Below are 20,097 nucleotides of genomic sequence, written 5' to 3' on the forward strand. Positions count from 1 at the left end.
TGTGCGGGGAAGTGGGTACACAAACCCCGTGACCGACAGGGCATGGGGGGAGGCTTCCATCCAGCAGTGGATTGAAAATCGTCGCTTATGAAAATAAAAAAAACATTCTCGAATTCCCAGAAAAATGCACAAAACCTTCCAGCCATACATACATGGAACCGTGGGGAACAAATCGGCAGTGATTGGTAATAATTTAGTGCACACGTGCAGTATTATGGACATACAGTCTATAATGAGTACTGCAGCCACGAGCCTCGCCCCACCCCCCACCCCGGTGGCTTCCGCGACGAAGCGCTGCCCTGCGCTCGTCCAATCGGCTACAAGGATCGAGCGCACGCGCCGCGCGGGCAGCCAATGAGGAGGCGAGCCGAGGGCAGCTCGCGTTAAGGAGGACTCGGCGCGTGCACGGGCCCCCACGTGGCCCTGCAGGGAGACCAGAAGTCCACGTGCTTGTTTGCCCATGAGATAGAATTCTCACCGTGAACATGTCATGAGAGCTTTGTAGTCGAGGCTGGGATGTGCTTTGTTCATGTTACCTCTTTTTTAACCTTTTTAAACCCACTTAAAATACATGGCCAGTTTTTTTTCTTTTCAATGAAAAAACTCATTAAGCTGATATTGGGTATGCTTATGTTGTATTGAATACGACAATTTATGTCATTCCTTAGATAACTGTAAATTGTGTAATTTGTCCAATAAATTATCGCCGAAACACTGCATTTAAACACTAGCCAGGATCAATGTATTGTTAAGTTGTACACCGACCTGCTGTAGCTATAGGCGTTGCATAGGAAGCGTTGCCTTGAGTCCAAGACTACTGTGCGACTCATCTGCTTCAAAAAATGCTGATGCCGTGGGAATTCAGCTCACTTTTCTTAATGACTGCACAGCATATGCAAGAGTGAACCACAGCACTATTTACGGCGTGATAATTGAGCACGCAGGTACTGCAGTATTATACGGTATCATGATCCAGACGTATAATTTCAAAGCTGTGGTTGTAAATCCCATACATCTTTGGCATCGTGATGCCAGCAACGACGCTACGTAGATAATCAAAGAAGTGCACAGTAATTTACACCGGAAATCTTTCATTCCCATGCTCTTAATACTGCTAAGAAATGCCACTGCTACACGGTGAGCTGTTAATTGACCGTTAAACAAACATTTGCCATGCATTGAACCCTCGTGTCCGTGGTCGTGGTATAGCTTGGGTGGTGCCAAGAGCCACAATGTAAACTCAAGTCTTTCATCGTGGTCCCAGTCTTTAAACTCAACCCCTCTCAAATAAAGACATCCGTTAAAATATGTGCACAAAATATGTTGGAATCCATTAAACCAAAGGATTTTCCAGACCAATGCTATCCAGAATGTGTTCACACAAGCAAACTCTGGACCGGTTTCGACCTTTAGGATCTCATCAGCATCGGCTAATTTAACCATGATTCCATCTCAGCCTCCACGGACTCCCCTCCAAACCTGCACTTATACTAATTTTACCACAAAGCAGTGGCCACTGTCATTAGCCCCGGCGATCTTTCTCATTAATGCAAACGAATTCCCAGAATCACTATTGACAGAGGCGGCTTAGCTTGGCTGTGTGCGTAGGAATAATTACCATGAGCACATTCACATCTCAGTGGGGTTTAAACCCAGGCACTGGGCTCAGGGTTAATTAAGAGATGGAAAGATCAATGGGTTTCCAAAATAGCAAATTTAGAAGCGATAACACACAAAAGCCAACAGCGGCGGAAGAAAGTAATCGTAGGTTGCAACTTTCAAGTTTAATTATTATCGGACGTGGGTCGGCTCAGCATATCATCTCTTCAGGGTCGATAAAACAGTCACCACATTGTGAACAATCAACATGGGCCACACTAAGGAAATAGCTCAGTACATGGTCTCGTCATGCGAAAGTGGAATATCCCAGTGTCTGAACCGGCAACAGAATGAGCAACGCTAATTTAATCATTCATACTTTAGTATTATTATGATAATGGAGAGGTAGCGCGTTGTGCTATGAACAATACCATCAGAGTTCGATTCCCGATCACGGCTAACATCAGTTGGGAGTGACATCAGAACCGATCCTTGCACCCCCACTTCACGATCCAGAGTGGTGAAGTATGGTCAACTCCATGAGCGACGTGGCGTGGGGGAGTCTTTAATTCAGCAGTGGATTAACAAAGGTCTGTAATATACATTTTAAAATGTACATAACATTTATCAAACGCTATGATTCCTATCCACGTGTGTGCGAGGATTCAAATCCTCCTTAAGACACAAGCAGTGCTCGGAGTAACTCCGCCCGATGCAACTCGCTCTGCTCCACTCCGCTCTGCTCTCTTCGGCCGAGCAGGCGTGGGACTCCACTCGGCCGAGCTCCTCCATCCTCCTCATCCTCCTCGTTCTCCTCCATCCTCCTTGCTCCCTCCCCAGACCCCTTCGCTCGACTGAGGTCCTCCTGTCGCCCGGTTCTTCTGTGCGCATCTCTGCAGCCCGTGGTGTCAAGTCAGGATGGGCGACATCGGAAAGCTGGTGATGAAGTGGCATGACAGCTTTGGGAAAGCAACGGATTTCGACTCGTGGGGCCAGCTGGTGGAGGCGGTGGACGAGTACATGATGTGAGTGCGGTGATGCTGTCCTGGTTGCGTGGATCTCGCTGGTGCCTGATGTCTATACACACACACACTGGGATGAGGTGTAGATGGATGTAGCCGCGTGTCAGTGTGAGATGGGGGGATTGGTGTGTGTGTGAGTTGTAGGGTGGCGAGTTCATTCATTTGTCATGATTACAATGATGGCAATGATACGAAGTCAACATCATTATCATCATCTCCAGTACTGCACACATATTTGTGAAAATGTTTTACTTGTATAATCGCCTCTGATGGAACATGTCGTGTGCAGGGGTCTTTTGAGTTCAGTACAAGGAGCATAAATAGCCACAAAACTTAAGATATTTGTCATGAAAGGAAAATTATATAACAGGCGACGTTTTAAGGAATGGCCCTTCTTCATAGGACACGCATAGAGAGGTCAAGGAGATAGAGTGGAGAAGATTTGGAGTCTGCACTTTACATCATTGTGCCCGATAAGAATAAAACATTCAAATGATTCCTGATGAACACTTGTACATTTCTATTTGAATAGTTACCTATTAAATTATAAGGTGACACTGCGTTGGTAGCGGTGCACAAGAACGAATAACACAAGTAATAATAACACCAAGAACAACATTAACTCCACACATTCAACATAAAAACTAAACACATACGTAGCATAAGTAATTAACTTTAAGTGTGGTTACTAGGGATTGTCTGTAGCAATGTCAACAACAGTTAAAAGTAATTTACAGAAATCATTTGCATCCATGATCAGATGTAATCAGTCAGTTACAAAGAGACTCATGAGAATACATATAGTCAACAGTTAATCATCATGGTCACAATCAAATCAAGTCATCCACAGAAATCAATGTCATAATCACACTTTGAAATCAACAGCAATGTGAATCAATATTAACAGCAATCATGATAGTTACTAATAATAGGCAATAATCATGAACCAAATCATCAACAGAAGTCTTCAACATCATCAACAATCAGTAATCAGAAATCGAAAGCAGTCATCGACCTCATCATTATCATCAGCAATAGCAATCATCAACAGCATCATTGTGCCTATCATATTCACCATCCACTGGAATACATCGTGAACAGAAGTGTTTGTTTCTTAATAAAGGAACTGACCAAATACTGTACCACAATACAAAAGATTCGTGTCCTGAGACTCGTTGAGGCTCTTCATAGAAAAATACAGAATTATCCTGTCCACCAGGAGTCACCATCACAAAATACAGAATCATCCTGTCCACTAGGAATCACCATCACAAAGTACATAATCATCCGGTCCACCAGGAGTCACCATCACAAATACAGAATACAGAATAATCCTGTCCACCAGGAGTCACCATCACAAAATAACTCAACAATCAGTAATCATTCACACTTGAAGAATATTCCTGCATCACAGGCCACTTTTAAAGTTGAGTGATAAACCGTGATTTACATATACAAATACAACTTCCTGGATAACTACATTTTGACTGAACATAACTCATTTCAAAGAACTCCCACCTGTTTAATTAAAATTCGAATTCCATTCTCATCATCGTCGTCATTATCATCATCATCATCAGTGGTGATGTGTTGTACATTGTGTTGTTGATACTCTACTCGATAGGAGGTTTGTGGTGCAGCGACTGTAGGGACTGATGCCATTGCTTCCCGTGTTGACTGTCTCGTGCTTGCAGCCTTGCCAGGCAGCTTCTCAAAGAGGCACAGTCACCGCCAAACTGCTCGGGATTCACTGAAGACCAGAAGGTATGAGGATTCCCAACTGCAGGATGGGTTTTCAGCATCTGGATTCCTACGTTCTGTCTCATTTGTATTGATTGGTCACACGTGTTCAGTCTTGTTCTTTGTGAGGTGTATTGTCCGTCTTGCATATTGTCTCATTTATATTGTGCGCTTCATTTTGTATAAATCAAGCTGTCTCCACAAGTTTGAAGGCCTACTGCATGAACACGTAATGTGTGTGCGTGTGATCGATCATACTTTACCAGACAGATCATTGGGTGGTGGTGAAGGCAGGGAATATAGACGTGAGAACTTAGAAGAACCATATAACAAATTGATTTAGCTGTACTGCCCTCTGCTGACCAGCACGCAGTGCAACTCTGCAACCGCCTATCACAACCTGTTCATGCACGGCGGTCACTCAGTCAAGAGCTGTCCAACCTCAAGCCTGCTGAGCTTAAGATCGGGTGCATTCTGGGTAATTTGGTCACTGGTTGTAGTTGCAAGCTTTCTGTGGATACAATAACTATACACAGATGCCTGTGTCGGGTTCCGCCCTTTCATTGGTTTCAGAACAGTTTCCGATTGCTGTAAGATGCCCCTGATCGGAGCCGTCCCTAGGGTACTGCGAATCTGGGCGACCGCCCCGGGCCCCGTAATTTGGGGGACCCCGCGTTTCGACGTCACGGTGCCAGAAGTAATACTTCAGCTTTTGTTTGAAGTCGTCGGGGGGCCCACACGGTGGGATATGCACCGGGCCCCTTCTCCCCCTTATAGGACGGCCCTGCCCCCGATGCAAGGGGTAGATTTATTTATTAATCACTCGAGTCCCACAGACCTTGAGGGCAGTGTACTCTTATGCCCCCACGTTTATGTATCCCGCTTTCACCAACCTGCACTGACCAGCGTCAGTGCAAGTTGATCAAATATCCCCCACGACGGCATAGGGAGGCCCTCATCCAGCAGTGGATTGACCGAAGGCTGATGCGTACGTGTACACGACACTCGTATGCGACAGGCCAAACAGCTGGGTTCGCAACACCAAAGGGCCGAGGTCCCTGCGGAAAAGCGTAACACCAACGAAGGGGGCTTAAAACTGAATTATTTCCTGGACAGACCACCGACAGAGCTCAGCAGGCCTCCAAAACAAGCTAATCATGCTCGTTGCTTGACAGAGGCACCACCCATTAATAAACATGGGTGTGCACAAAGCGGAGTTGGCCGCTCTGCAAGGGGCACTTGGGGGCCAGTGACTGATGGCATAAAACACATGGGGTGACGTTGTTCGTGCTTAAAGTGTACTGCTTTCCATGAGAAACGAAGGGGAACAATTGGCTTGAGGTTTCTATAACACTGTTAACTGTTTATATTCTCTGTGCCAATGGTAATATATTGTTGAACAGGGCATCTAGTCTGTTGTAGTCTTTGTATGAAGTTTTTTTTACGATACACGACTTACATGGGAGACTTGCATCACAAGGCTTGCATTGTATGTTGGGTGTTATCTACTCTTATGTGTTTTCTCCGGGTGCTCTGGTTTCATCCCACTTAATGAACACTCATTAATACTATTAAATTGCCTCTAAAGGTTAAAACAAGACCCTCTTGCAAAAGAGCCTTGAGACTCGACGAGACTTTCCTAGGTAAGTACAGTATTTGACAATTATTATGATTCTTTTTCATCTTGAATCGCGTTTTTACATTTTCTTCAGAAAATCCTCGGGAAGATTGCCGCCTGCCTGGAGGTGAGGAGTCAGTCTCTGCAGGTACTGTACTCTTACCCTGTACTTCTGTACTCTACCCTGTACTTCTGTACTCTACCCTGTACTTCTGTACTCTACCCTGTACTTCTGTACCCTACCCTGTACTTCTGTACTCTACCCTGTACTTCTGTACTCTACCCTGTACTTCTGTACCCTACCCTGTACTTCTGTACCCTACCCTGTACTTCTGTACTCTACACTGTACTTCTGTACTCTACACTGTACTTCTGTGATCTACCCTGTACTTCTGTACCCTACCCTGTACTTCTGTACCCTACCCTGTACTTCTGTACTCTACCCTGTACTTCTGTGTTCTACCCTGTACTTCTGTACCCTACCCTGTACTTCTGTACTCTACCCTGTACTTCTGTACTCTACCCTGTACTTCTGTACCCTACCCTGTACTTCTGTACCCTACCATGTACTTCTGGACTCTACCCTGTACTTCTGTACCCTACCCTGTACTTCTGTACCCTACCCTGTACTTCTGTACCCTACCCTGTACTTCTGTACCCTACCCTGTACTTCTGTACTCTACACTGTACTTCTGTGATCTACCCTGTACTTCTGTACACTACCCTGTACTTCTGTACTCTACCCTGTACTTCTGTACTCCACCCTGTACTTCTGGACTCTACCCTGTACTTCTGTACCCTACCCTGTACTTCTGTACCCTACCCTGTACTTCTGTACCCTACCCTGTACTTCTGTACCCTACCCTGTACTTCTGTACCCTACCCTGTACTTGTGGACTCTACCCTGTACTTCTGTACTCTACCCTGTACTTCTGTACTCTACCCTGTACTTCTTTCCCCTACCCTGTACTTCTGTACCCTACCCTGTACTTCTGTACCCTACCCTGTACTTCTGTACTCTACCCTGTACTTCTTTCCCCTACCCTGTACTTCTGTACCCTACCCTGTACTTCTGTACCCTACCCTGTACTTCTGTACTCTACCCTGTACTTCTGTGTTCTACTCTGTACTTCTGTACTCTACCCTGTACGTCTGTACCCTACCCTGTACTTCTGTACTCTACTCTGTACTTCTTTCCCCTACCCTGTACTTCTGTACCCTACCCTGTACTTCTGTACTCTACCCTGTACTTCTGTACTCTACCCTGTACTGTATACGAGTCCATAATCCTGCAGTAAGTTTATGACGACACAAACCATTCTGTTTCTACTTAAAGTGACTCGCTGCATTTTATTCTTTGAGCTGAAAATGTAAACCGTGAAAAAGAATATATTTACGATGTGTAAACGACTATGATTTAATGTAAAATACATGTATTATTATGTTGTTTATTATCTCAAGATACTTTTCTTTGGTATACAAATAACTTCATATATATTGTTTTACTCTTTTAGACCACACAATCAAATGAAGAATTTCCACTTGAAGATTTAAAGCAACTGGAACCAGGCGAGTGCTGTTTGTTCCCCTTTTGGCCATGGTGCATTTTATTCTCACAGGATACTACATTAATGATATTTATCCAGCAATGGATTGGTCATAGCTGATAGTCATATACGGAACTATTTACATCCCTTTTACCCACTGCTGGAGCCTCCCCAACTTGTGTCAGATGGGGGTTGTTTGCCATTCTTCACCACACTGGGTAGTGCCGGTAGTGAATGGGGAGACCAGGACCAGTTCATATATCACTAACAACTGGCGTTATCCCTGGCTGGGAAGCAGACTCAGATCTCCGTGTTCATAGTGCAATGCACTCGTCACTGTTTCCCTGTATCTAAGTCATAACTGTAAATGACTGTGTTCATAGCAACACAGTCATGCCACTGTGAAATGAATGACCCTCCTTTCAAGTTACATTCATTACTTTCTTTAATCTCTTTTCACAGTAATAAAGAACATTCTCACGTACAACAAAGAATTCCCATTTGATGTTCAGCCCCTGCCCCAAAGGTAACGAGCCATGCCGTTCTGGGCGCGTCACCTCGACGTCCCACACCTGCTGAGGATGCGTCACAATTTCACGGCTCGACAAAAATAATTTGCGGGGACATGCTCGCTAGCCGACCGAGCGACTGAACGGAGGGGGTCACGAGCCGGCCGGCCGACTGGCTGGCATGCCCTGCGCCGCATCCGTGTTGTGACGGTGCCCCGTCGCCGGCGTGCTCCGGATGGTCGCTGCCTTTTGTGTGCGAGGGGACCCCGGGGAGCACGGTGCCCACACCCAATCCTGCGCGGGCCGGGCGAGGCCGTCTGGCCACCGTTTTTGTTTGTAGCACTTCCTGTTTTCAGCCTGCTCCTTTCCTGTGATGTTTTCCCCTCTGTGTCTGGCTCGTAATTTATGCGGGTGCCCTGCAGTGGGCTGCGAAGCCACGCTGGTGAGCGAGAGTAAGTTGTGGTGAAACGCAACCTTCCGGCAGTGTGGCAGCAGTTGTCCCTGCAGTGGGGGCATTTGCTCGATACGGCCTACAACACTTTTATTACTATTATCATTTATTTGCACTGCTGAATGAAGGCCTCTACACAATGTCCGTGGTTGGGGTTTAGTATGATAATACTTCACCACGCTGGTCAGTGCGGGTCGTTAAAAGTGCACAGGGCCCAGGTCCGGTTCAGAAATCATTTGTTACTGGCGTCAGCCTTGGCCAGAAATTAAACTTAGGTCGATAGGCTCATAGCGCATTGACCGAATCGGTGCATCACAAATGAGCACCCTAATGCACGATATACAATGTTTTTTTGATTCATATGCTGTCTAAACAAACAGTGGGGGTGGCGGTGTGCGCATTGCGGAGATAGACAGTGGGGGGCCGCTGTGCCGAGGTACGAAATAGACAACGGTGGCGATACGATGCAAATTAACACGCTTCGTAGAAAAGGGACAGTCAAACGAGTCATCTCTGTTTATGACGGAGATGATGAGACATTTATTTTTGTTTGTGTTTGTACAACACTGCCAATACAATCACTATTTTTTAGAATTCAGATTTACGTAAGAGTTTGAAATAGTTTCATGGGTGTGTTTGACGCAGATTTTTAAAAAAATAAACTGTGCGTATGTATATTCTTTGGTTTTTTCGGTAAAGTCACATAGGTAAAAAATAAATAAAATAAATGAAAACTAAATTAAATCACGACGTTTCGGGCGCAACACAAGCGTCCTTCTTCACAAACGCTTAAGCGTTTGCGCTTTCGCTGCGTTGTCCCCACCTGAAGAAGGACGCTTGTGTTGCGCCCGAAACGTCGTGATATAATTTAGTTTTCATTTATTTTATTTATTTTTTACCTACGTGACTTTACCGAAAAAAACAAAGAGTATGAATCCTTGCAGTTACGAAAGCTTCAAATCTAGAATGTGCGTATGTATGTTGAACTTCTTTCACATCGTACGTAGCCAATCGTGATAATCGGAGGTGCGGATGCAAGCTCGTGAAGAAAATCAATTTCTCATGCAATGCAGCATCTCGCTGATTTGAATGTGTTCACCATGTGGAGTGGCCTAGCACGGTTGGCATCGGCCCTGCTGCAAGGAATTAAATTGGGCCCCTTGTCTAGTTTATAATTCCCCTTCCTTCCCTATTAGTAGTCCGGTAACCGGGGCCTTCTTCTGGTAACGGGGCCCTCTTCTAGTACCTGAGCGTTCTTCTGGTACCCTGGGCCCTCTTCTGGTACCTGGGCCCTCTTCTGGCACCTGGACCCTCTTCTAGTACCTGGGCCCTCTTCTGGTACCTGGGCCCTCTTCTTGTACCTGGGCCCTCTTCTGCTTCCTGGACCCTCTTCTGGTACCTGGGCCCTCTTCTGGCACCTGGGCCCTCTTCTGGCCTGTCGTGGGCCCCGGTGCAAGTGCACCACCTGCACATCCCATATCTGCGCCATCGGTCGTGTGCACACGCCCATCACCACTGAGCTATGGGGTGGGCTCCAGCAGGTGTAGTGAATGCAATGGCTCTCACTCCACCCTGCAGGAGGCTCCTGGCCCCTGGTGAGGAACAGAGTCTCGATGTGGGCGGGGAGGAGGAGGAGGACGGCGCGGTGGGGGCAGCTGGCGGCGTCACCTCCCACGTCTTCAACGCCCGTCCGTCCGGTAATGGCACGTGCGACGATGGGCTTGTTGAGGCATAACAAGAGCGCTTCCGCATCATCATCATCATTGTCTTTGTCATCATCACTCGTCTTCTGTTGCTCATCATTGATAGTAGATCAGGAGTGGAGAACCTTTTCCTCACCGAGGGTCGAGTCGAACGTTGGCATGTCGTTGGCGGCCCACGCTTTACGACACCACTCTACCGATTATCGGTTCCATTACTCGACGAATTAGATAACGCGAAAACGGTTATAATAAAAACCATCACCTCTTATTTTCGACCTGTGCTGCTGGATGGGATGTGATGGGCCAGACTTGGTGACGTCATCGGCACCGTCAGCCGCGTCATGCTGGACATGCCGGGGGGGACGGGGCGGCAGGATGCGGGGGCTGCTGCTCTTTTGAAAGCATCCTGAGAAATTGAGCACGGAAAAATGTTTGGATTGCTCTGGAGAGTGCCCCTAACACTGATGCCCTCCGCTCCACAGGCACGCTGCTGCCCCGCCTGCCCTCTGAGCCCGGCATGACCCTGCTGACGATCCGCATCGACAAGATCGGCCTGAAGGACGCAGGCCAGTGCATCGACCCGTACATCACCGTGAGCGTCAAAGGTACCGGCGTCAAGCACGGTAGCTCCCTCATGGGTTGGTGAAGGGGAAAATAAAGAAACAGTTTGGATATCACTCGCCACTGATGTTCGCCATGGTGAGGAATTAAACTCGGGTTACAGGGATGATAGCGCAGTGCGCCAACTACTGCGCCACCGCTCCCCACGCGTAAACTGTATTACAAAATGCAAAGTAATTTCCTCGTCAAATGAGCATCAAAAGGGGTGCTCATCGCCTGTTGACGGGGCCAGTGATGGAAATTTTTCATTCATAAAGCAGGGGAGAATCTACCTGCAGAACAACCACTGTTGATTGCTCCACAACGTGGTAAATATTTTAATGACCTCAGAGTGATGATGGGCTGAGTCAACCCCCAAACATTTTTTTCAACTCGCAACTTTCCGATTGCGAGCCGCTCGCTCTACCACTGAGCCACCTTGGCGGGGTTTAGATGCAATACACATTCACCGAATATACTTGAATTATTACCCATGCAATTATATGCAAGCATCTTCATCTTGAGTTCAAGAACTGATATTAATGGGTGAATCATTGTGTCGTTGCACGCACTCCGAATGTATACTTGTTTAAGGCATTAGCAGAGGAAGGCTTCACTCGGCAGCAAGTATAAACTGTTTGGCTATGACATCACGCATTCTTCAACGAATGTGTGAAGGGGCGTTCTACATTCCTTGTTGCGTTTGTATATTTTGCTTGGAAACGCGAAGCTTCGTCTGAAGGAAGCCGGCGTACTTTAATACGTTTTCTTATTCCGCCCGGCGTTGCCCGCGCGTTTGTTTATTTCTCTAAAACTCTTCCAGTACGATGTCACGCGCGCCTGTGAGAAGTGTGAGCTGCACGACGGCTGAACGTCTTTCATATCCACAAGCTCTCCGTGCGAACACCTCGCAGATTCATCCGCGACCGTACACCCCATGCTGCCTGTGCGTGCAAGCCCCGTAGCGTCGGGGAGCTGAAGGGGAGCAGAGTCCACCTCTGTTGAGGGCTTAGCCCCCCTTATAAATGATCGGTCAAGTCAAGAAATAGAATCCACTGCTGGATTATATTTTTTTTTCCCGCCTGAGGACGACCGCTTGTGTCGCGATCGAAACGCCGTGATTTATTTTATTGTGTTTCTACCTACGTGACTTTTGACGAAAGAACCAAAGAGTATGGATTCCTGCAGTCACGAGAGCTTCAAATCAAGAAAGAAATAGAACGTTTAACACAGGTGGCGTTTTTTTTCTCTCTTCCTTTAAAGTTCTCCAGTTCGGCGAGCACCCAGAGTCACGAATAAAACGTTCCCGTGGCCGTCCACGTCGGCTCCAACCATTGTGATGATGGCTCACACAAAAAAACAACAAAGTTCCCCCCCCCCTATAATAGCCTTCAGCAAACTCATGTGGCAAGTGCCGTTAGCAAGCACCTATGAAGGCCGGCACGGCACACGTAGGGGGGCGAGGTGGTCAGTGCCACGCACACACTGACTCATCTGCCGTGGTGTCCTGTTCATGATCAAGCTTCGCGAGACGATAGACACACTGCCTGCGATAGTTGGTGGAGGCCGGACAAAACGATTGTCGTGCACACATGGTGGGGTGAGGGTTACGGCAGAACGCTAGGCAGAAACAACCGGGTCGTACCCGTTACGCGTTCCGTTTTAAGTGTCTCACAACGTTTGTGTAACGTTGGCCGCGTCGTGCTCCCTCCTGAGTTATGGACGCCCCCTCCTTTTAAGGGGTAAATATCTTTTAGCTCGTCGACCTATTGCGCTTTTCAGCGCAATGTTATCCTTTAGAACAGTGGTTCTCAACCTCTTTTTTATGACTACTTTAGTTTATTTTAGCTACTGTACGGTTGAATGTTATTTCAACTGAGCAGTCGCTTGCCTAACCCAACACGGTTCTGAGAAATCAATGTATGAATAATGAACGTCTACATTTTAACCAATTGCCCATTTTGTGAGGTATTCTAACTAGCTGCTAGTAACTGCAAGCGAAATAAAAAAAATGTCAGCGGACGCCCTGCGCGCGTGACGTCATTTGTTTACGTGCGTGACGTCATTTGTTTACGCTCGCTGGTTACTCTTGGAAACCCCAATTGTTTACGATCAATGAGTTTAGAAAGGTCTTTTATATAGTTCTAGGTTACCATACGGATTAGAATGCTATCGTCGTCAATTAATATTGGCACATTTGTACGCGACTATTCCCCAACGACTCGCGGATGATATAGTTTTACACATTTATAAATCACCGCACATAGCCCCTGGTACATTGCCACACACCCCCAGGGGGCCGCGTACCCCCGGTTGAGAACCACTGCTTGAGAAGGTCACGCCGCGGGCCCGGGACGTGCTCGCCGACCGCGCCCGGCCTCTCTCGCCCGCAGACGCGAGCGCCGTGGAGCTGAGCCCCGTACAGGACACGCCGGTGGCCTCCAGGAAGGAGGACACCTTCGTCCACTTTGGCATGGACGTCGAGATCCAGAAGCACGTGGAGCAGCTGCCCAAGGGTGACGCTCGCACCGCTTCGCAAGGGGTTCAACGTCGAACGGCCAGCGGGGTGGAAATTCCACATTCCTATGGTGGGGGGGGGGGGGAGGGTCGAGTCTCTCCGTTGAACAACCACTGTTGACTTTCCGACAAAGTGGTACGAATTTTATCGACCTCGGAGGGATGATGAGTCAAGCCCCAGCCAGGATTTGAACTCATAGCCTTCAGATTGCGAGCCGCTCGCTCTACCAATGAGGCACCCGGCAGGTTAAGGTGCAATAATGGATAATTTAGCATATTTGGTATTCCCGCCATTCGTATAGTGCAAGGCCATCACCAAGGCGTTTCTGGGGTCATAGACACAGTCTGCAGTAGTCTGGCAGTAGGAGCCATGTGACTTTGTGTAATGCCCAGAGTACGTCCGCCACGGAGACGGAGCGATGGAGTCGCCACCTCGTGTGCACGCGCTGGGTGGATTGTCACGTCACATGACAGCGAGATAGCGACGGCTTGGGCAGGCCTTCATCCAGCAGTGGATTGATAATGGCTGATGATTATAGGTCCTTGAACAACACAAAACAAAGTTGGTGTTGTGATCAGCAAAGAAGATGCTCGTAATGTCGTCACCTGTGCCAACGTGACCACATAAAATGAAACGTAAACAAAGAGCTGAATCTTGGGCGGTGGCGAGATGTTATCTCCCTTGCCTGGCAAACAGGAAGTCGTGGGTTCGATCCCAGACTCTGGTGAAGCCTGTTTTTTTTTCGAGTTTGTGTTCTCTCTTCCCGTGGTGGTCACGTGGCTTTTTCTCTGGAACCCCCGGTTTTGCCCTCCCCATTTAGAAATACGCGTTTAGATCATTTGGCTGCTGCTAAAAATGCCCACGTGTGATGATGATATCAGCCACTTCGATGAGCTATCATCATCAAGTGTGGCCAGGTCACCTCTGAATAAGAGCCCACACCTCAGTGGGCATTGCCTGGTTGTAAAAAATAAATAAAAGTTTCGTTTTAACCAGTTTCTTTCAATCTCTCCACCGACATTCTTCTGTGTGACAGGCGCTGCCATCTTCTTTGAGTTCAAGCACTACAAACCAAAGAAGCACTTCACCAGCACCAAGTGCTTCGCCTTCATGGAAATGGACGAGATCAAGCCGGGCCCTGTCGTCATTGAGCTGTGAGTTCCATGTTGTGCATCAGTGTGTTGTGTGTCATTATGTCGTGTTGTGTATTCGTGTGTTGTTTGTGTGTAAGGTATGTTTTATGTTGTGTATGAACCACTCTGCACAGAAACAGGCTGCGTATTTATTTCATCAGTGATAGGCAGAGGAACAAAGGAAGGCATTGAACCTGGACTTGAACATGGGTAGGGAGTCGACAGCACAGATGGCTGGGGGAAGGGAGTTCCTGAGTGTGGGGGCAGCAGTAGAGTGCGCACATTTTAATGTTGTTTGCGATGTTTGTCTCCAGGTACAAAAAACCAACGGACTTCAAGAGGAGGAAGCTCACCCTCCTGACCAAGAAGCCTCTCTACCTTCACCTGCACCAAACGCTGCACAAGGACTGACGCGCCACGGCCGTGCCCCTCGCTGCCGCAACCCTGAACGCGGAGTGCCGGTACCCATGGTCCTCCCTGTCCCGGCGAGCGATTTGCTTCCCGGTGCCGCGTGCGTGCCGGCGCGGTGGCGAGGTGCTGGGGCCCCCGAGCCTGACACCCCGTCCCCTTCTGAGAACGCCGGCCGCCGATTTTTTACTTGGCACTGAAAAAATATTAAAAGTCTGCCTTTGTTGGCGGCGGCGGCGGCAGCAGCACAAAGTGGCAGTGCCAGATGGCGCCTTAAAAACAAGCACCAGTACTGAGTGCATACAGTAAAACCTTGGATTGCGAGCATAATTCGTTCCGGAAACGTGTTTTGTAATCCAAAGCACTCGTATATCAAAGCAGTCGTATATCAGTTGTGATCACGTGACGCTCGGCAGTACAAAGCGTATACGCACTACTCGTATTGCAAGACCCTCGCTCGTTTATCAAATTAATATTTATTTAAATTTTTTGCTCGTCTTGCAAAACACTCGCAGACCAAGTTACTCGCAATCCAAGGTTTTACTGTACCTATGTTTCCACTGCAAAACCGAGCGGTGCTGGGGCCGTGCCGAACCGGCCGGGCGCCAGGGGCTCAGGAGGCGTGAGGTTGTTGTTCACCGCAGAGCCCGCGGTGTGCTGCCGCTCGCGTCGTCGCACCACGCAATGGACGAGGATGAGGGAAACGATTAACCCCAACCCCTGGCCCTGTTCGGCCCCCCAGCAGGATTCAAATGTCCTGCGAGGCCGGCGAATCGCAGTTTGGTTCCGGCTCGGCTCGGCAAATAGCGAGTGAAAAACCACCCATACCGTGGTAGCCCCACGCTGGCACGGCTAGGATTGTGCCGGTGGCAGGGCAGATTTGGGCCCTGGCGCTTGATTCAAGAACTTAAGTAATTCCGGAGCAAAGCCTTTTACCACAGCACTGCGTCGCTATTTATGTACAGTTGCATTGCAGCTATGTGATACTGTGATGCAAGAGTGTGTTTCTTACCTTTTATACATTGTGTGTTATTAACAATGCAAATGCACAATAGCCAATCACTAAACGCACTCTGGCGTAGCACTAGAGTGTCCGTGTGTGAGCGACTGTAACTATAGTGGCTTGTAGTCATTGAGTGCCATTTACCGTTTATATTCCCGCTCCGTGTGTCCGAGTTGCCAACTTCTCACGTGGAGGTGGGAGAAAGTTAGGCAACGTGGTATTTATCCAATTCGCTATTTATTATTTGCAAAACAAATTGTTTAACAAATAATATTGAATGTCAAGCTAATTTAAGTCGCCTAATAATTTCGCTTTCTCCCTTTCGGCGTCTCGCGAGACGGCAGTAGCAATCCTCCGCCAGGTACAGCGCAAGGACGCAGCGCTCGCACGCCTGCACGGTGGCGGAGTGTGCGTGCACGCAGGGTGTGTGTGCAAGCCAGGGTGTGTGTGCACGCCAGGGTGTGTGTGCAAGCCAGGGTGTGTGTGCAAGCCAGGGTGTGTGTACGCCACACACCCTGGCTTGCACACACCAAGTAGGGGGTACAGCATCTGCCAGTCATCTCAATCAGCCCAACCCATGGCACCGAGGCCTATCCCCAGACCTGTCAGCGAGCCTTCGACACTTCACGTGGCCTCAAAGTGCACCTGGCCTGGCACAGGCGCCGTGGTGACGTCACCGTCATGGGCGGGTTTTGGTATGGGTGTGTGTGCACACGGGCTATGTGTGTGTGCGTGCGGGGCATGTGTGTACACACAGGCTATGTACGTGTGCGTGCGGGGCATGTGTGTACACACAGGCTATGTATGTGCACTACAGAACACCCAGTGAGACGGCCAGGACAGTGCTCACTGCCTGCGGTTCCTGCTTGCGTAGTTGTCACGCCGTCTCAGGCCGACGTCGTGCGCTCCTCTGGCTGGTGGCTGTTCTCTCTGCGCTGCAGACAACCCAGGGGTTTCCGTACCGCGCCGTGTAGGGTGAGAGCTGCGTGGCACGACTCCCTCGGCCATTCAAGGCGGCAGTAGGTGACGATGGCTATTCCGTACTGATGAGTCCTCGCAAGGATGGAAACGGTATGGAGCTGCTTCGTTGTCATGCTTCCGCCGAAAACAAAGCCCAAAACTTTCAGCCCTTTTGAGCACGTGGCTGCCGCAACTTGCGTGCAGAATATTTGGTCAGCATCTTGCCATGCAAAGCATGTTGGGACTTCTCGTCGTGCTGATGGTGCCTCGAACACCTTTTTGTGTTTACTATTATACCATCATCATCACCACCACTTGCAAGATGTCCAGCCAGCGTGGAAGAGTAGGCCAAACACCCTCCTGGATGGGGCTCTCCAGAGCTGCCTCCAGTGGAGGCCGCTCCGCCAGCAGTGGCGTGAGCGCTCCTGCAGGGCTGTCCCCGTTATCTCTGATCTACTACTGCTGTTGTTGTTATCAGGAGCGTGGTGTTCACGCTTGTGTCGGAACCTCGGTGACTGGCCCGGGGGTTCCTGTAGGCGCCGTTCCTCCATCCAGGTGCTCCGTGCTCTGTGCGTGGGCTCTGGGCTCCGTGTGTGGGCTCGCCACTAGCAAGGAGGGACGCTCTCGGCGTCTTAACTTCACCAACGGAGACGAGTAAACATTTGCACATTTTATTGCCACTAAAATAGTGTTGCCACTAACCGTAACTGTTTTAACTGTTCTTGTGCAAGTAAAACCATCCTTTCCGGGGCGTGCCATTATAACTTTATTGTGTTATTTTACTCCTTTTTATGGGTGGTGCGTATGGATGTGTAACATTTTTTTTGTTACCTGGAGAGAAAACGAACGCATCCCAGGGGCCAGGTTCCGCGTTTGTGTACGATGGTAGCTCTCCGCTTCCGACGCAAATCGGTGGTTTGTAAAGATTCAGGATCGCGATTCCATTCTACGATCAGTTGCCCGCACGGCCGTGGCAAGTGGCCCGCGGGTCCGTCGCACGCACGAGTGTTCATTCAGTCAGCGATGTTATTGGTGGACCGTGGTCCACGACGGCTGGCAGCCGCTGCTCTCTCAGACCTGGAGGCACCGCGTGAATCCCCGTCACACATGCAACGGCTGTAGACACACGCCTTTTCGACTGCACGCGTTAGGAGCTGGAAGAATCGATATCAAATCTTGACTTAAAGCTTTCGTGACCGCAGGAATTCATATTCTTCGGTTCTTTCGGTAAAGTCACGTGGATAGGTTCAAGGAAAATAACAAAAACACTACGACGTTTCGATCGCAACACAGGCCGAATGCTTGAACATATCTACCGAAAGACCAAAGAATAATCCATATCAAAATTAATGAATCCGGTGCGTCGCTGCACTCCTCCGTATCGCGAAAGCCTCCGTGCGGGCACGTGGATCCGTGAACCGTGCGCGCTGCAGGCTGTTGGACAAATGCAGTCCGCGTCCACACGGGGGCAGCCTGGCTCAAAGCACGGCAGCGCCGCTCGCGAACCGCGTGCTGTTCACGCACGCGCGCCGTGTGTCCAGCGTGCAGCAACAAACAGCGCGCCGACGGCTGCAGGAGACGAGAGTGTACAACGCGTTTTTAATTGAGCAACGCTACGATTATAGGAGTTTGTGAACAGAGATGATGGTGGGAGGGGATTCCAAAGTGGAGCAGCGCGAGGGAAGAAGCAGAGGGAGAAGTGAGGTGACCGGCAGTGTAGTGAGGGGCTAAGTGGGTGGATGGGTGAGTGGCTTGGTTAGTGGATGAGTGAGTGGCTTGGCGAGTGGGTTGGTTAGTGGGTTGGTAAGTCGGTAAGTGAGTGGGTTGGTTAGTGGTATGGTGAGTCGATTGGTGAGTGGGTTGGTAAGTGGGTTGGTAAGTGGGTAAGTGAGTGGGTAAGTGAGTGAGTTGGTGAGTGGGTTGGTTAGTGGGTTGGTAAGTGGGTTTGTAGGTGAGTGGGTTGGTGAGTGGGTTGGTGAATGGGTTGGTGAGTGGGTTGGTGAGTGGGTTGGTAAGTGGGTTGGTAAGTGGGTAAGTGAGTGGGTAGGTGAGTGGGTTGGTGAGTGGGTTGGTAAGTGGGTTGGTAAGTGGGTAAGTGAGTGGGTAGGTGAGTGGGTAGGTGAGTGGGTTGGTGAGTGGGTAGGTGAGTGAGTGGGTTGGCGAGTGGGTTGGCGAGTGGGTTGGCGAGTGAGTGCGGTATCGTGGCCTGCACTGTGATGGTGGAACAGTATTGATGAGACAGAACAGTCTGAGAGACGTAGCCCTGAACATGGGAGGTGTTCCCACGAGGAATGAGGAAAGGCTGGAATTCGATCGGTGTTCCTGCAGCACGGGTGATAACCGTTCATAAGGACCAGCGATTCAAGCGGCCAGACGGACATCACACGTCAAGTGTTCGATAGTAGTCGCCACGTACGTTTACAGGTTACACCGCGTGAGCTGTGCATTTTAGACGGAATTTCTAAACATCGCGGGGAGTGAAAGTCACAACAGAGGACATCCGTTGCACCAAAGGTGAGAGAGCCATTAGTGCTATTATCTGCCTATGCTAAAGTGGATCATCAGTAACATTGACTTGTAAGTGAAGGGCGCGGCTATTGAACGGCATTCCGTTGTGTTGTTGGGTTTTAATTCCGTCGACTGCATCCGCAACATCCGTGCTGTGATTAAAATAACATTGCCTGCCCGATATGGTCAATATACTCTCATTATCTCTCTCTCTTCACGTGACGACAACGAGTTTTCACGGCACAAGAATGCGTGGCTTTGTACTCTGATGCTGGGGGCCGTGTTGTCAGATTCGGACGGTCGACCGCGGGGAAGCCTCGAGCCGGTGAATTTGTTCACGCTCATTAATTGCAAATGCACAACCGCAGGGAGACAAGAGTGTGAGCTCGGCGCTGGCTGGAGACCTAAACGCCGCCTCCTTTACCAAAACACTCTGCGTGCCGCGAGCTGTAAGAAAACGATGGGTCGGTCTGCCTCGATAATCGTGCTCTATCGGTTGTGTGATGTGCAAGATTGTGACGGAAATAAACGTGTTTTTACATTCATTTGGAAATTCGCGTTCCTTCAATCCTTTTGTTTTCTGCAGTGGACGGCCACCAAGGTGATGCAACGATCGATCCGTTTGTGTGCAGGTGCCGGTTAGATTATAATCTAATCTAATTATTCTACAGCGGGACTGTGAGAAGTGGCGGTGGCGGCGTGGGGAGCCCTGAATCCAGCAGTGGATCAACCACGGCTGATAACGACAATAGGAAATTAATTCATTAGATGGACTATT

At 49.0% G+C, this 20,097-nt stretch overlaps 1 protein-coding gene across 2 annotated transcripts; it reads left to right on the plus strand.

The window, feature by feature from the left end:
• Positions 1–1,143: 1,143 nt before the first annotated feature.
• AIDA (axin interactor, dorsalization associated) lies at positions 1,144–19,864 on the plus strand. 2 transcript variants are annotated; one of them, XR_012941913.1, is made up of 11 exons: positions 1,144–2,624; positions 4,316–4,385; positions 6,074–6,127; positions 7,494–7,548; positions 7,989–8,052; positions 10,065–10,183; positions 10,672–10,794; positions 13,183–13,305; positions 14,344–14,461; positions 14,755–14,901; positions 17,290–19,864. XR_012941913.1 is itself a non-coding variant. In XM_032956054.2 (10 exons), the coding sequence occupies exons 1-10, from the start codon at positions 2,518–2,520 to the stop codon at positions 14,849–14,851; spliced, it is 930 nt and encodes a 309-aa protein (XP_032811945.1). In that variant the 5' UTR covers positions 1,144–2,517; the 3' UTR covers positions 14,852–19,864. The 2 variants fall into 2 exon arrangements, 1 of the variants encoding a protein (XP_032811945.1); XM_032956054.2 differs by having other exon boundaries at positions 14,755–19,864.
• Positions 19,865–20,097: the final 233 nt, after the last annotated feature.

This window comes from Petromyzon marinus, chromosome 17 (genome assembly GCF_048934315.1).
Source record: "Petromyzon marinus isolate PM22_M1 ecotype Great Lakes invasive population chromosome 17, UKy_Petmar_22M1.pri1.0, whole genome shotgun sequence".
Taxonomy (NCBI): domain Eukaryota; kingdom Metazoa; phylum Chordata; class Hyperoartia; order Petromyzontiformes; family Petromyzontidae; genus Petromyzon; species Petromyzon marinus.

Coding starts and splice junctions, on each gene's coding strand:
- AIDA (XM_032956054.2), top strand. CDS start 2,518: ATGGGCGACATCGGAAAGCTGGTGATGAAGTGGCATGACAGCTTTGGG. Junction 7,549..7,988: donor TTTAAAGCAACTGGAACCAG/GCGAGTGCTGTT, acceptor CTCTTTTCACAG/TAATAAAGAACATTCTCACG. Junction 10,184..10,671: donor CTTCAACGCCCGTCCGTCCG/GTAATGGCACGT, acceptor TCCGCTCCACAG/GCACGCTGCTGCCCCGCCTG.